Source organism: Pelodiscus sinensis, chromosome 3 (assembly GCF_052426305.1).
Source record: "Pelodiscus sinensis isolate ZL-2025 chromosome 3, ASM5242630v1, whole genome shotgun sequence".
NCBI classification, from domain to species: Eukaryota; Metazoa; Chordata; order Testudines; family Trionychidae; genus Pelodiscus; species Pelodiscus sinensis.
The window spans coordinates 80,244,117-80,260,861 of NC_143054.1; the positions used below are offsets into that span (position 1 = coordinate 80,244,117).

The 16,745-nt window shown below is 40.8% G+C and overlaps 1 protein-coding gene across 2 annotated transcripts in view; it reads left to right on the forward strand.

Moving 5' to 3' along the window:
• The window catches only part of FIG4 (FIG4 phosphoinositide 5-phosphatase), a 100,638-nt gene that overhangs the window by 63,801 nt on the left and 20,092 nt on the right, over positions 1–16,745 (forward strand). Inside the window, exons 17-19 of one of the 2 annotated variants that reach the window (XM_075923979.2) lie at positions 3,658–3,716; positions 9,138–9,300; positions 10,770–10,853. In XM_075923979.2, the coding sequence (XP_075780094.2) occupies positions 3,658–3,716; positions 9,138–9,300; positions 10,770–10,853 (306 nt within the window). The remainder of the gene's footprint in view (positions 1–3,657; positions 3,717–9,137; positions 9,301–10,769; positions 10,854–16,745) is intronic. The other variant, XM_075923980.2, reaches the window with a different exon arrangement.

Below are 16,745 nucleotides of genomic sequence, written 5' to 3' on the forward strand. Positions count from 1 at the left end.
TTGTCAATTTACTGTAATTTTTTTGCACAAAAACGCACTTGAGGTGTGGACGCTTTACCAGTTTTTGCGCAAAAACCTTGTAGTGTAGACATAGCCTAAGGGTAGTAACCATACACATATTAACATGTACAAGAGTTAGTCTCTCTTTTACAAAAACAAGAAGAAATCCTGTGGCATCTGAAAGACTAACAGATTTATTTGGGCATAAGCTTTCATGGACAAAAACCCACTTCATCAGATGCATGGAATAAAAATTGCAGGGGCAGGCATAAATATACTAGTACATGAAAAGAAGGGAGTTACCTTTATACCTACCTCTGTAATTTCCACTCCCTGCAGCCAGTGAAGTTTTTGCCCATAAAAGCTTATGTCCAAATAAATCTGCTAGTCTTCAAGGTACAAGAGAACTCCTTGTTCTTTTTGTGGATACACGCTAACACTGCTACCCCTCTGATACTTATCTTTCTTTTACAAGTTTTAATAAAGTTATGAATTCCCAAGTATATATAAATTCTGTACAGACCTATACACAAACAAATAAAATTACACTATTGTTAAGGATGTGAGTATAAAGAGTCTGATGGGTCTCCCATGGATTGATTATCAGTAGAGGGATGGTTCCAGCTGGAGATTCCCATCGGGAACTGAATTTTTCTACTCTGTGCATTCTTTTATAATGTGATTCGGACTGTGCCTTATCAGCATTTCTGCACATACTACACCCTGCAGTTAGGGCATGTGTTAGAAAAATGTGATTACAGGGTATCTTGTAAGCAAAAAATTATTCTTACTGATAATTTTTAGAATAGCAACCATTGATGCCTCTTTTCCCCTAATCTTAGGGCAGTGAGTTATTCTTTGGTCACTTATGTCAGCATTTCTTATCTCTGAGGCTTAGAATAGTTATGCTAAAATCTTGCAGGCCTCAGCCTTCAGGTTCTTGCATTTCAATCTGTCTATCTTATATCTGATATATGGTTCCTCCAAATACTGATCAGTTTTATAACTCTATGCTCCTACAACTTAACTCTCTGTAACATACAGTGAGTCAAAACATGTTAGTCAATCATAGTATCACGCAATAAATGAATGAATGGATCACAGCAGTGCATTATGCCTGGACATGAAAACTTTAGCATTTAGGAAATTCCACCTACTTCATAACACTGCAATGCATCCCCTCAGCAACACAGACTACCATGAATGTTGTCCTCAGGTCTTTATATTGGCATACCATAGAATTTCAAATCAAGTTCACAGTCTCTGTCCTTACCTTCAAAGCGCTCTGTGGCCTAGTGCTTTTATACCTAAAAGACCATTGCAAACAATTATGCTTCTCTGGTGCAATAGTGCTTTCCACCATAAAAGTAAAGCTTGTATGTTCAGGGGACAAAACTTTGTTCAAGTGCAGTTCAAGACTGTGGGGGAACTAATGACTGTCGTGACCTTTGCCACTTTTTGCTACAAGTGCGAAACACATTTCTTTGACCGTTCATTCTCAAACATAAACATGTAACAAGTATATTTTAAACAAGAAAATAAAATGAACACATAATCCAAACAAGACACTTGACTGCACACACTTCTGCTCCAGGGAGGGGATGAGAGAACAAACAACACGTGAGGGATGTTTACTCACGTTGCTTAGTGCACAGCTGGAAAATTCTCGGATGCTACTGTGATGTGCATGGTATAAAAACCTATGTGACAGGGATCTGGGTAGCAGAACTCCCACAGTGTGTCTTCTGCTGATCATTATATTGGTATAGGTAGGATCTGGTCCTTAATATTTAGAATCATATGTTTGTCTCAAAAAACCATGTAGATAACTGTTTTTCTTTCCTTCCAGGAGTGATGTTGGTACAATTTAGAAAAAAATTATATATAGTTATGAGGGAAAATAGGAATGAGTAAATATGAATAACTGAAAGAAAAAGTATGCTCCATTTTGTTTTCCAGTTGATTATTGATTTCCATAAGAGCTGCTAGAGCACTTCATCTTTGCAGTTAAATATTCCAGTAACGAAGCACTCTGTTTCTCAGACCTCTATTATTAACAAATTTCCTGTGAAAGTGTCTTTTTAAGACTATCAACACTCCTATTAGGAACCCAGCTTTGTATTTTTCACAAAACTGCAAATTGTCAGTTTGCCAAATATTTATTGATAAATATTAGTACTGATTTCCACACTCCACACTGTCTTTTCACATTTAATGTTAACACTATTTTTTCTGTAAAAAAAAAAAAAAAAAAAAAAAAGGGACCAGGAAGATGTTAACCAGTAAGAAATCTGATAATTGTGAATTTTTCTGACCATTATCTTCTCAGCCACCCTCTCCATATGGTTCTTTGATCTCCCTTGATGTGGATATGTCTTAAACCCCAATCCTGTTGTCAAACTAAGGATGTTAAGAAGTGGGTAATTAACTAATTGTGTAGTCAGTACAATCGGTGTTGATTACACGATTAGTTGATAAGGGGCCTTGCTGTAGTTCTGCAGTTTAAATGTAGTAGGAGACGAGCATGCAGGCAGCCCGGCTCCTACTACATTTAAACAGCAGAGGGGATATGTCCCAGATTAGGGATGTTAAATTATGATTAATCAGCTAATCAAATAGTCGATGGAATTTCTGTTGACTACTCAATTAGTCGATAAGAGGGAGCCACCCTTAAGCCTTTTTAAATCTAGTCAGAGCAACCCGTGGCTTACTACATTTTAAAGGCAGAAAAGCAAAGGGAAACTACGGCTTCGGCTTCAGCTTCAGAAAAGCAAAGGGAAACTACGGCAGAAGCGCTGCAGGGAGCACGGGGCAAGGTGGGGGACTCAAGCAGTCCTCCCTGGCCCTGTGCTCCCTTCGGCCACTTCTGCCTTTTAAATGTACAAGAATCCCGTGGGGATCTTGTACATTTCAAAGGCTGAAGCAGCCACAGGGAGCATGAGGCCAGTGCTGCAGGGCTTGCACTGGATCCTGAACCACTGATCTCTGAATTTTAAATGTAGTGAGAGCCACCCTACTCTTACTACATTTGAAATGCAGAGACGTATCTGGGATAAGTCCAGGACTAGGTGTGAGCCAGGACTGAGGAGTCCCAGCTCCCTTTGGGTCCCAGACCACTGTGCCTCTGCCTCCCCCCCCACACACACACACCGCAGAGCCAGTGCTAGGGGGAACCAGCTTTTAAGCCAGCTCCTCTGTGCACCAGCTCCTTGTCCCCACCCCCTTGCTGCCTCTGGTACATAGGCAGAAGGTAGGGAGCGAGTAGTCGAATAGTGACTTGACTACCTGATAAGCCTAGGCTTATCGGGTAGCCAACTACTCATCTGGTCGTTTACATCCCAATGTCAAACAGGTGAACACCTAAAGTAAATGCAGTTTTGTGTAGGCAAACTGCAGCAGCTGCATAGAACCCCTCTGACTTCGAGGGATTTGACTACAAAGATGCAGTTGCATGACTGGGAACTGTAGAACTCCTCAAGCCAAGGATAGTTCTTTCCTTTCTCCTACCCCTGCACTATAAACTACCATGCACAATTAGGTTATTATTAAGTGTGTAAAAAGGGGTATGTATATTTTAGATGTGCTAGTAGATTGAATATTTATTTTCTATTTAAAATAAAATTGACATTAATATATGCGTGAATTTCCCCCCCATAGTTACACTTACTGGTGGACACAAGGTGTATTAAATCACTTACCGCTGCCTTATGATGAGGGTAAGTATCTTTTTTCTTTTTGTTTTAGGGCATATTTTTGGAAAAATACTGATGATTTTGATTCAGCCATTATGTGGTCTGCATGTATTCCTTTAATTACAAATTAACAAACTGATGATGAAAGCTGTGCCATTGTAACAGCTGACAAGTATTTCTTTCTCAGTGAGCTGTGGGTTTCACTAGCATATATGAGATGCCTGCATTACACCCACCAAATGTCCACCAAGAAATTATATATATTGTGCGTGGTACTTATTGTAGAGTTGTGGATATGACTTTGGCTTCTATAAGTTCACATGCAGGAAAGCATTTTAAATAGTTCTTCTTTGAGTGATGTCCTCGTGGTTGTTCCACTGTTGGTGTCAGGTTCATCCCGGTGCTGCTGATCGGAGATTTTTCCAATAGTATCTGGTCAGGCTGCGCATGCATGGCAGAGGGGTGGAGGGCGGGCAGGCACATGATGTTCACAGCTTTGGAGTTTGCAAGTGTGGCCTGACTCTCCTGTTTTCTTCATACTTCCCTCGGTTGTAGATGGAGTCTGATTCTCTCCTCCTGTGGGACTACCTGTAGATAAGAATTTAGTTCTCAGTTAGTTTAAAGGTCTGGTTACTGTTGTTCTTTACTTACTTGTTTAAAAAAAAAAGGAAAAGACTTATTCCTCATGTAAATAGTTACTGCGTCAGGAGACAGCACAGTGAAACTGGGCCTGATAACATCCCTTTCAAAGGAGATGGAGATAGAAAGCATTGTCTACAAAATAACACAAATATTACAAGACTTATAACAACAGAGGAGAGTCCAATTTAAAAAAATGTCTGCCTCACGCAAGTTTAAAAAATGTGACAAGTTTTGCAACCCTATGCCAGCCTCAGATGGCCACAGGTCATGTATTTGGTGCTTGGTTGAGGCACACGTTCCACAGAAATGTGTGCATTGTTGCAGCCTCACTGCCAAGACCTAAAAAGACAGAGAGCTCAGACTCAGAATGTTGCTCTTTGATAAGGCGCAGGAGCCTCAAACAGCTAAGAAGGGGAGTACTCAGCAGGAGACCCACACTAAGGAAACTAATGGGTGGGCTCACCTTCGTCTAAGCCACCCACAGAAAAGAGAGTAAGTCCAGCCCTCTCCTTCCACCGAGTCAGCACAGAAGATAAGCCAGGCACCAAGCACTCCCATGCCGCATCAGTTGAGGAACTGAAACTGCAAACTGCACAGTCCTCAGCACTGACAAAGGAGGCATTGGATGCCCGGGAACCAGACAAAACACAGGTGCCACCCGCACAGTAGGTGCTGGTCAAAATACCGGCACCAGCAAAGGCCAAGGCAAAATCCACCAGAGCCTTTCCCCGCTCTCCCAGCCCGGAGACTCCTCTGGTTTCTTCCCTGCTAACATGGATGCCTCCTCCATCGGCACTGCTGGAGCATTCATCTACTCACCACCACTCCATTTGCAAGCACAGTCATGACGTGCCAGTGCCAGCGTCTGGACTGCGTTCAAGATGGCCATGTGATGGTCCCCACTGACAATCTTCTCAGTCTTCATCACCCATTAGAGGGTCCTTCCGTTCACCAAGATCACTGGTCCTTTTGCATTACAGTGAATACGATGACAGTCGCAGGTGGTGTTCTCCTTCCACTACTCCTGCCCATTCAGACCAACTACACTCCATAAGGTACACCAAATATGGTATTCACGCCACCTTCCGTGGTATCCGGTATAGTCTTGCCACCCCATTAACCATCACAGTAGTCTCCATATAGGCATTGGGCACCAATCAGACATTGCTTGTTGGCACCATCAACGCCTGCACACAGATCATTGCCAGTCTCTCACTCCCATAGTCCCTCTTCTCCACCAGAGGATTTGAAAACTGAAGAGGGACAGATTATCGATGACATTGACCCTGACCAACTGGGAACTTCTCCAATGGATAAGTCATCTTCCTCACTGGACAAGGCGGTCATCCCGGATGATACATCTCCCACCAGCGATTTAAAACAATTTCAAGAGCTTTACAAGAGGGTCTCCACTGGTCAAGAAGTCATCCTATTTGAGGTGCAAGAAAAACAACACAGGCTTTTGAAAAATTTACAACCATCCACAAAAACAAAGAATGCACTTCCAATTGATGAAGCCATTATGGAGACAACGGACGAGGTTTGGTAAACACCAGCTTCTGCTTCCCTTACTAATAAGATGCTTATTTCCATGTAATCATACACCCAGCTCTCAGACGCTTCCTCTGTTTTACGGTCTCCTCAGAACACTTTCAGCATTGAGTCCTCCCTTTCATGCTTTTTTCTGCCCCCAGAACCTTCTCCAAGACCCAGGCCATGGTGGTAGTGCATCTACGTCGCAAGGGCATTGTGATTTTCCCCTACCTCGATGACTGTCTTATACGAGGTCCATCTCGACAAGTGACACAGGACATGATTCTTTTTACCAAGAAGGTCTTCGAATCTCTAGGCCACATCATAAACAACCAAAAATCCACCGTATGTCCCATGCAATCCCTAGAGTTCATAGGAGCTCATCTGGACTCCACCACAGCAAGAGTATATGTCCCCACTTAATGCTTTGAAGACATAACAAGCCTTATTGTGATCATAACATCCAGCCCTACCGTGACAGTATTAACCTGTCTTCAGGTTATGGGCCATATGGCTGCTACGACATACGGTGTTTGATATGAACACCTGCACTTTTGCTACCTCCAGCATTGGCTGTCCTCAGTTTATGTCAATCCAAGCACCACCTGCCCAAGCAGGTGACTGTCCCTGTGAAGATTTGCACCTCCATAATGTGATGGACCAGTTCAAGGAACATCCATTTCTCCAGATGCAGCCCTCTACACAAATCACTACGGACACTTCCTTTGTCGGATGGGGGGCACACATGCGGTGTCACTTCACTCAAGGCATATCGTTAGCTCACAAATCTCGCTGGCATGTCAACCTCCTAGAGCGCTGCACAGTGAGCAATGCTTGCAAATATTTTGTCCAGCACATTCACAACTCCACACTGTGTATTCTTACAGACCACATCACCACCATATTTTATATCATCCACCGAATTGGTGTCCGCTCTCCATCCCTCTGTGCAGAGACGGTAAGCCTATTGAATTGGTGTATCCGCAACAACATCACTCGTGTTTCATTGTACCTACTGGGGGTCAACAATGCAACTGCGGATGCTCTAAGCTGTCATTTCACTATGGACTACGAATGGAAACTTCATACAGATGTCCTGCATGCCCTATTCGATTGATGAGGATTTCTAGCGGTAGATCTTTTTGCAACATACCAGAATTCCAAGTGTCCCCAGTATTGATCCAGTATGGGGATAGGGCTGGGAGACGCATTCCTTATCACATGGGAGGCTCTCCTCTATTGCGCATTCCCTCCAATTCATCTTATACTGAGATTCATCAGGAAGATTGAGGTGGACAATGCCCTAATCATCCTTATAGCCCCTGCATCTATCTGGACCAGACAGACTTGGTTTCCCTGTCTTTATCAGATATCTCATCGACATCTTTACCTGCTTCTGAGTAATCGAGTCTCAGAATACAGGCTAGCTTCTCCACTCACAGCCAGAAACTCTACACTTGATGGCGTAGTTTCTCTCTGGTTCTCGGAGGCAGAAAAGAGAAGTTTGCTGCAAGTGGGAAGTGTCCTCATTCAGAGTAGAAGACAGACCACATGCAATACTTACCTTCAGAAGTGGAACTCCTTTGTAGCATGGTGCATCAGCGTCAGTGCTCAGCCGACTACCACTCCCCTTCATATGATACTGAATTACCTTATGCATCTGAAAGATCAAGGTCTATCACACTCCTCCCTTAGAGTACATCTTGCTGTACTGTCGGCTTTCCACCCTCCGATTGATGGGTTTTTGATATTTGCAAATCCTATTGTGAGGAGATTTCTTAGAGGGCTGCATAACCTTACCCTTTTGCACAGACCTTTAACCCCCAGGTGGGATCTGGACCTTGGGCTCAATACACTTAACTAGTCCTCCATCTGAGCCCTTGGCAATATGCTCACTCCCCATATTAACAGCAAAGATGGTGTTCTTATAATAGCAATCCCATCAGCAAGATAAGTTAGTGAAACTGCTGCTCTCACAGCATCACCACCTTACAGTGTGATTCATAAAGACAGAGTGGTCCTCTAACCCCATCCTTCCTTCTTACCTAAAGTATGCTCAGAATTTCACATTAATTAATCCATTGTTCTCCCTGCTTTCTATCCGAAGTCTCATACTTCTCGTGAGGAGGCAGTATTACACGCTCTGGATGTCTGCAAGGCGTTATCATTCTATATAGACCATACATGGCCTTTCTGCAAATCACAAACACTATTTCTCTCCCTTGCGGAATGCTCTCAGGGCCTGCCATTATTCATAGCATATTTCCAAAATAATTATATTGTGAATCACCCAGTGATACTCACTGGGAAACAGACCACTTCCTACACCCCAAGAGTGTATTCTACACAGGCGATAGCTGCCTCATCTGCTTTTCTGAAGGAAATCCCTCTTAAGGATATCTGCGTGGCAGCTATATGGTCATCCAACCACACCTTCATGAGACATTACACAATATCCTCACAAATGGAGACAAGCTCTGCTGTAGCTCACGGTTCTGTCATCTGCACATACCATATAATCCAAAGTCTACTCTATCTCATGGTAGGTACTGCTATGGTCACCAACAGAGGAGCACCCATGGAGATATCACTCCAAGAAGAAAGGGAAGTTACTCAACCTGTGCAGTAATGACGGTTCTTTGAGATGTGTCCCCCGCATGGGTGCTCCACAACCTACCCTTCCTCCCCTCTTCTTTGGATCTATTCCATGCAGTTGAGCGTGCATGAAGAAAACTAAGGGGAATCAGGCCACGTGCATAAACTCCAAAGGCGTGAATGGCATGTGCCACCCTGTTGGCATGCATTCATGGCCCAGCCAGATACTGCTGGAAAAATCTCCAATCTGCAGTGCTGGGACGAGCCCAACACCAAGAGTGGAGCACCCACAAGGATACACATCTTGAAAAACCATCATTACTGCACAGAGTGAGTAACTTCCCTTTTTTTGCCTTTCTTATTTGTATTTGGATAGAAGTATTGTAAATTGGTGATGCACAGGAATAATTTAGCCAATGCTGATTCAAATGTAATTGGAAGACACATCACCACTCCTCTAGCTTGGAGACTATTCAAATTGGAAATGTCAATTATAAAGGGAAATCAAATTAACTAGTTAACTTATGTAATGTATCCTCTCAAATATATGTATCTAGTTTTTAGATTATATTTCTTGTTCTCTAGAAAGAACATATGGAAATGTATCTGGGTAAATTATTATAGAAGTATGCAAATAGGTTTTTCCAAATGTGCTAATGATTAGCAATAGAACAGGTTGTCTCTTTTCAGTGACATGCACTGAAAACAGGAGGAAATTGATAGTGAAGAGATTTCACAAATATGAAGAGGAGATTGATATTCACAATGAGTTTTTTCGTCCATATGAATTAAGCTGTTTTGATGACACCTTTTGCTTGGCAATGACCAATTCTATACGGTATGTTTTGCAGTGTTATAAGCCATATAGTTTAGATTTCATAATGTTAATGTGTAACTTTAAACTTACTTTAGGGCAGTGTTCTCAGCCTTTTTGTATCTTGCCCCCTGTTAGTATTTGTTTTTACTTGGAGCCCTCCCCCACCCTTCCAATAGTGGGATAGTGGAAAGGTTATTATTAGCTGGTATTGTTAATGCATTTTTCATGAGATACCAGGCAAATTACTCAAAATACAGATCAGATGGTAGTATATAACACACCTTACCTGTATTAGTGCTGCTGATGTTAATCAGTGAAAGATTTGAGCAAGTGGTGTTGCAACCTTGTGTGCAGGGTCACAACATCTCTCAAATTTGGACTGTCTGCCCCTCTGTCTCGTGTGATGAGGGGTGGCTGAACCAGCTTTGAGTGACATTGCAACCTGGTACTTCGACTCCACATTTCCTTAATTACTGAATATTAGTAGGTTCACTACCATCTTCCTCTGAAAATTTCATGTGCCACCCCAATTTAGAACCTCTGGTTTTCAGCTCTATTCAGCTGAAAGAGGACATTTACGTGCAGACTGTTTAGACAATGCTAGTTCATTTCAATCATGCAATTTTGTCTACACAATGCCTTAGTCCAGGCTACAGTATATGAATTATAGACTGCTCTAACAAGTTGCTCTCTTAATAGCCCCATGAAGACACCTAGATCCTGCTGGCACAAACTAAAAGGTACCTAGTTAGCTTTGAGGTAGCCCCATTTAAAACAGGACCATGTTAACTTAAACTAGGTAACTTTTTTGTGCATGCAACTTTTTATATGGGGCCCATAGAATGCAGCATGTTAGAGACCTACACAAGTCATTGTCTGGATTGTAGTGCCATGTATATAAGCCCATTCTAATTCTGATCTAGGAGAAAAATTATCTCTGTTCAGATATGTTCTGTAAGGTTGTGTTCATTTGGAGTTAATTAAAACAATTACCTTGAGCGTGTTTTCCAGATGGAAGCAATGACAACTTGGATCATGTCAAATGAGTATTTAAAAAAATATTTGCGCATGCATGCTTTGGCTAATGGCTTTTGTAGAAATGATGTCTCAAATGGCCAATAGAACTAATTTGAGGGCCAACACCATCATGAAAATAGCATTTTTAAGTCTCCATTAGCCACAGCCTTCTTCACACATGACAACTCTGTGCACAATCCTGTTTTACGGTCTGTGTGGTACAACTGAAGGTTTTGTAAATCTCTTTTGGATTTCAATTTTTATAGAAGAATCTATGACTTTTAATCAAAGTTTAACCTAGACAATCCTTGTTAATTCACAAAAACAGTTTTCAAATTCAGAACTAAATGTTACAAGATGTGCAGACTTGTGGCTGTGAAGAATTTTCAACAAAACCCGACTAAATATAGTTTCAGAAGCATATTTTGCATGTTGAGCTTTATTTTATGGCTGATTTTCCTGCCCTTCTTCAGAGATTTCATGCCCAAGAATGTTGGAATTGATCCAAGTCCATTTACTGTGCGTAAACCTGATGAAACTGGAAAATCAGTGATGGGGTAAGATTTACATATAAAATATGGAATTTAAGACATTTTACTGGCATAATAACATCAACATTGTACAGTGGAATGCAGTTAACAATGAAATGCATAATTATTTAGTTCAAGATTAACTATAACTTGAAGGGGACACAGAAGCCATACATGGAACTTGACTTGTGAGGCGTAAGGCTAAAACCTACCTGCACTTAAGAGAGTATAAGGGAGCCAAGGCCTATTTGAAATAAATGGAAAGATTCTTACTGACTCCAGTGGACTTAGAATCAGGCCTATAATATATTTATTACAGGGTTGGTAGCATCTTGTTTTACTGTGTATTGCCCTGTGTATACCAGACAAACAGAATCTATAAAATAACTTCTATGGGTTAGTGTACACATTAAAAACATATTACAGATTAGGCATAGTTTAGAATAATAGTGAACATTTTCTAATGTGTATATATAGCAAACATTAATTTGCATCTAAATTAGCTTTGTAAAAAACTGCCTTCTCCCCTGAATTAAATCTAAAGAAAACCACGCTGATGTGTTAAAAAGAAAATATATGGCTCACTTGTGCTAACAGCATTATTTGTAGAGGAAACAATGATAAAGAAAACTATGAAATAAAGTTCAGTATTTTAATTATCATAATGTTGACTAATTAGCGAATACAAAAAAGAATGAACAAAAATGAGAAGATGTTATATCTAAGGATAAGTCTAGACTACAGGCTTTTGTTGACAGAAATTTTGTCGACAGATACTCTCGACAAAGCGTCTGTCGACAAAGAGCATCTAGATTACAGCCAGTTCTGTTGACAAAGCAGGCCACTTTGTCGACATGACAGTGTAGATGCAAAGGACAGTGTAGATGCAATAACGCCTTCTGTCGACAGAACTCAGTTGACAAAAGGTGTTATTCCTTGTAGAATGAGGTTTACAGCTGTCGAAAAAACTGCTGAGTTCTGTCAACATTATGTCGACAGAACTCAGCGGCAGTGTAGACGCAGGTATAGTTTTGTCGACAAAAGTCCACTTTTGTCGACAAAACCCTGTAGTCTAGACACACCCTAAGGTAGTAAGAAAAAGTAAGTGTTACACGTAATAGTATATTATTGAGGGAAAGCTGTAATATAGTGTACTATTAAATAAATAAGTATGATAACATAGCGTATGTGTTTGCACTGTGTTTTATGCATAATACATATTTAATTGTGTAATAAATTCCTAAAAAAGTCTGCTGAGAATCACAAAAGTCATTTGAGACTGTAATTAAAATCAGAATTGTCTTCAGTGTACTAATATAAAATTAAAAGACCAGTTGAAGGTCTGATCTTGAATGTTTATCTTCAGAAAAGTATAGCCATTCTTCAAGTGACTGTGCATGTTCACTCCATTCTTGGTGATTTGTGCATGCACCCACTCAGTCGTAAAGCATTTTTTCCATCAGTGGTACCCACTGGGGTGGCTCCAGTACCCTCTATTGTTGAGTGCCACTATATGCTGGTATAATGGGCCCAACTGCCTACAAAATTCCACAACTGGTCCTTTCTGCCATGACATTCTTTAGAATTGCTCAGTGCTTTAACTGTGCTTGTTTTAAATTAGTTGTAGGCAGTTTACTAGATGATTGATATTCAGTTAATAGTGTAGATAGGATAAGTTTCTTTCTTGGGCCCCAGTTTGGGGATTTTCAATTTGTTGGACCCAAGAGATGCCTCTGTCACTAGCCTTTAAATACTGTGTCTCTTGCACCAGGCCAATACCTATGAGTGACCCACACTCAAGCTTTTTGAAGTGTGTAGGGGAAACCTATACTCCAGGGTTGTTACCAAATTTGTAAAGATTTTAAGCCTGGAATATGAAAGACAGAAAAAGCCAGGCAAAAGAACTGGTGCCTGAGACCTCTGTCAGAACCTGACTAAACTCCGTACCTAGTATGGAGGGCTTCCTGTGTTTTCTGAGATTCAGCATCATGTACCTTCCCTAGTAAGCAGACTGTCAAGAGAGGAAGGTAGGCAGCACTGAAGTCCTCTAGGCATGGGAATTAAGAGTAGAGAGCAGCTGAAACTCAAGTACTTCTCTGGCTCCACAGAAACCGGCCCCCTTGACACTGGCAGCAAGGCAATTTTATCTTTGACTTCAGTGCCTAAAGGACAACCTTCTGCATCTTCAGAACAAGCATGCTGGAGGCTTTTGCAGTAGCAAGACATCCGGTGAACTTTCTAGTACAGGAATGTCTGGTGGTCCGGGAGGCTACACTCTCCATACCAGTGGACAGATGGGCTCCAGTAGCATTGAGGAGTTCTCTCTACTAAAACAATGTATTTTACCTGACCTTCACACACATTAAAGAGGAAGCCTACAATGTTGACTATACTATGACCCAGCACCAGTCTCTGGCACCACCATCAGCAGCAACTCCCTGTTTTCAGCATAGGAAGGTCCTCTGAATCAGAGATTGGCACCTACATTTTCCTACCTTGTGTCTGGTCATGATCTCTGACAGGGACCTTCTGATGGGAGTACCATCAGGCATGTGGCTCAGTGGTTGGAGTGTCACTCAGGCTCACAACCAATCCAGTAGCCCGTGGGTCTCCCCTACTCCCTGTTTCCAGATCAGATGTATAGTGTTCCTTCTCTATGTCTTCAGAGAGGCACAATGAGTCTACTGAACAGGCACTGCATCGTACTGAGCCTGTTTCTGAGCAACAAGAGGCAGTCTTCTATCCAACATTCTGGATGATCTGTTGCACCTAAAGCAGCGAAGGTTGGCAATTTTTTTCTATTAAGATCCACCTCATGGCAATATCCATTTTCCATCCTCATGTGGACATGTTCTATATTTTCTCATGTTCTGTATTTTTTGATTACATGGCCATGATATTTTTGAAGGATCTAGACAGGTTGTATCTTTAGAGAAGCTCTTCTCTCATCCCCCCTAGGACTTGAACCCGGTTTTATAAAAGTTCATTGGGCCTTTATTTGAGCTTTTAAAAGAGCACACACTCTTTACTGCATCTGTCACTGCAGGTGACTTTCGTAGTAGCTTTTCAGACTTGGAAGGTGGCTAAACTTTGAGAAACAACGTGCATAATATTAAATAGTTTCATTTGTCAGCTCAACTATTTGTGGTCATTGTAAGCAGCATAAAGGTTCTCCCAATCTCTTCCCAAATAATTTCAACTTGGATAACTTCTTGCATTCATGTATGTTACAGTTTGGCAGGCATTTCTCTGCTGAGCAAAGTGATGGTACATTCCACTAGATCAAAAGAGTTCTCCATGTCATTCCTTGCACAAATTCCTATCAAAGAAATTTTGTAGATGGTGGCTTGATCTTCAGTGCACAGACATGCATCCTGTTATGCCATCACACAGTATTCTAGACATTATGCTAAATTTGGACAAGTTGTATGCATGTATGGGTATGTGAACTCTGATTCCTCTTTCTATTGTATAGCTTGTTACTCACTAAAAGTGGAATGCAATCACTTGAAGAGAAAAACGCTATTAACCTTCTGTAACTGCTGTTCTTCCAGCTATCCATTCCATGACCCCCGCCCCCTTCCTACTCCTCCGTGCCGCAGTTGTCCAGCAAAAAGAAACTGAGAAATCTTAGTGATGGCAGTTACAATGGTGTGCAGCAACAGAGGATACTTGAACCACCTCAGGGGATACCCTTAGGGGGGGAAATTTCTAATGATTTTGTGCAGGATGCATGCTTACTACCAAGGGTGTGTCTAGACTACAGGGTTTTTTCAAAAAAAGTGGCCTTTTTTTTCAAAAAAACTTCCGCAGCATCTAGACTGCTGCTGCCACATTCTTTCAAAAGTAAATCGAAAGAATGTGGCAGATTTTTTGACCGCAGAAAAACTCGTTTTACAAGGAAGAACGCCTTTTTTCAAACGTGTTCTTTCAAAAAAAGGCGCTATGTAATGCAAACTGTGCTTTTTCGAAAGAGAGCATCCGGACTACAGGGTAGCTTGCTTTTTCAAAAGTATTGGTTGTAGTCTAGATGCTCTTTTTCGAAAGAGGTTTTTTCGAAAGTATCTTTCAAAAAAGCCTCTTTCAAAAGAGACCTGCAGCCTAGACTTAGCCCAAGAGTGGAGTGGTCATTTGGAATGGGCAAACAACAGTCATGGAGAGGCCTAAAAAACTCATTTGTATAGATACTCTGACACATTAGTAATCCTATGTGTGCATGATGTTGTATTAAAATTCTATTTTAACAGGAGTATTAACCCAAGATTGTGTAACTTTCCTTTGTACTCCTTCTGCCAGAAATCTTAAAATCTGCAACCTTTCCTCTGTCTCTGTTACGGCTTCTCATGTGCCAATTCTGAGAATATCAGTGATATATTGGTATGCGCCTACAGAGCATTATAACTGCAACAAAAAATATGTGCTCCCTGCTAAATGTACTAAAAATAATTTAATGAGAAGGCTCCACAAATGCTGATGATGGAAAAAGATGGATCCAAATAGCACTGTAGTCTAGGAGAAGGTTCCTTCATCTGAGACAGAAAAGGGAAGTTCAGATCTTCCTCTTCTATGCTCTGTTTAAATTTTCATGCAATTTGCATAAATACATAAGAATGACCATATTTGGTCAGACAAAAGGTCCATTAGCCCAGTATCCTGTTTGCTGACAGTGGCCAGGGCCAGGTGCCCTGGAGAGGATAAACAGAAGGGATAATCATCAGATTATCCACCTCGTCACCCATTCTCAACTTCCGACAAATAGAGGCTTGGCACACCATCCCTTTCTAACCTGGCTAATAGCCATTGATGGACCTATTCTCTATGAATATATCTAGTTCTTTTTTGATCCCTGTTATCATCTTGACCTTCACAACATCCTGTTGCAAGGAGTTCAAAATAACTGTATTGTGTGAAAAAATGCTTCCTTTTGTTTGTTTTAAACCTGATGTCTGTTAATTTCATCTAGTGACCCCTAGCTCATCAATAAGGATTTCCTATCTTTTTTTTATTGATTTAAAGCTGCCAACCACAACCTAGAACACAACAACTAGTGAACAGTATGTAACCTTAATTTAATCAAACTTAACAAAACTTTTGTAAGGCTCTTGTATGCTTTTGTTTCTGTTATATCAACCAATAAGCACATTTGACTCACATTCTATGCATTTGAGAAGTTATTTTATCTTCACACTGGTGAAGTCACTGTTAAGGTTTTGTGTTAGAGAGCTAGTTTGATGAAAATGATGTATGTATTGTTTTTTTATATCTATTGGAAATTAAAGAGAAAAGGCCTTTTGGGATATAAGAGTGTGATATATACAATGCTATCAATATGAAGGTTGAAAGGAATGAACAAATAATTTCCTTAACTTCTCATTCCCATTATTTTAAATTTTTGAAAGGAGGGCATATGTCCTACCACAATCTTAATGGTCTCTGAACATAGTTTTTGTTTGCTAATATTATATAAAAGTTATTGGTTATAAGAGTAAATAGAATGAAATAATTCAATGGCAGTCAGTCAGAGCTGTGGATAGTCACTGTCTGAAAATCAGGACACTTATTTAGTTGTCTGGCTTCTAAGTATTTAAATTTTAAAAAGTTAGCCTTGAGCCCTTTCATATCCATATCATTCCTGTTTTCAGAACTTCAAATATTCTAATCTTTAAGGGGAGACTGGAAAAGGGGGTCTTGACATAAGATAAAGCATGAGTATGAAAGGGGAAAAAATTCTGTTCTTTCAAAATAAGGGCTTGATAGATTACACTATCTAGCAGCTTTTTCTCTTTTGCTCTTTCCAGTTTTTGTATTAGGTAGAGCAAAGCTACTTTGATTTTTGTTCCTCTCCAAGGTAGTATACATCGGTGTCCCCAAACAAAGAATACATTGTTCAGACATTTCTGTGATGTCTCACATTTTTGG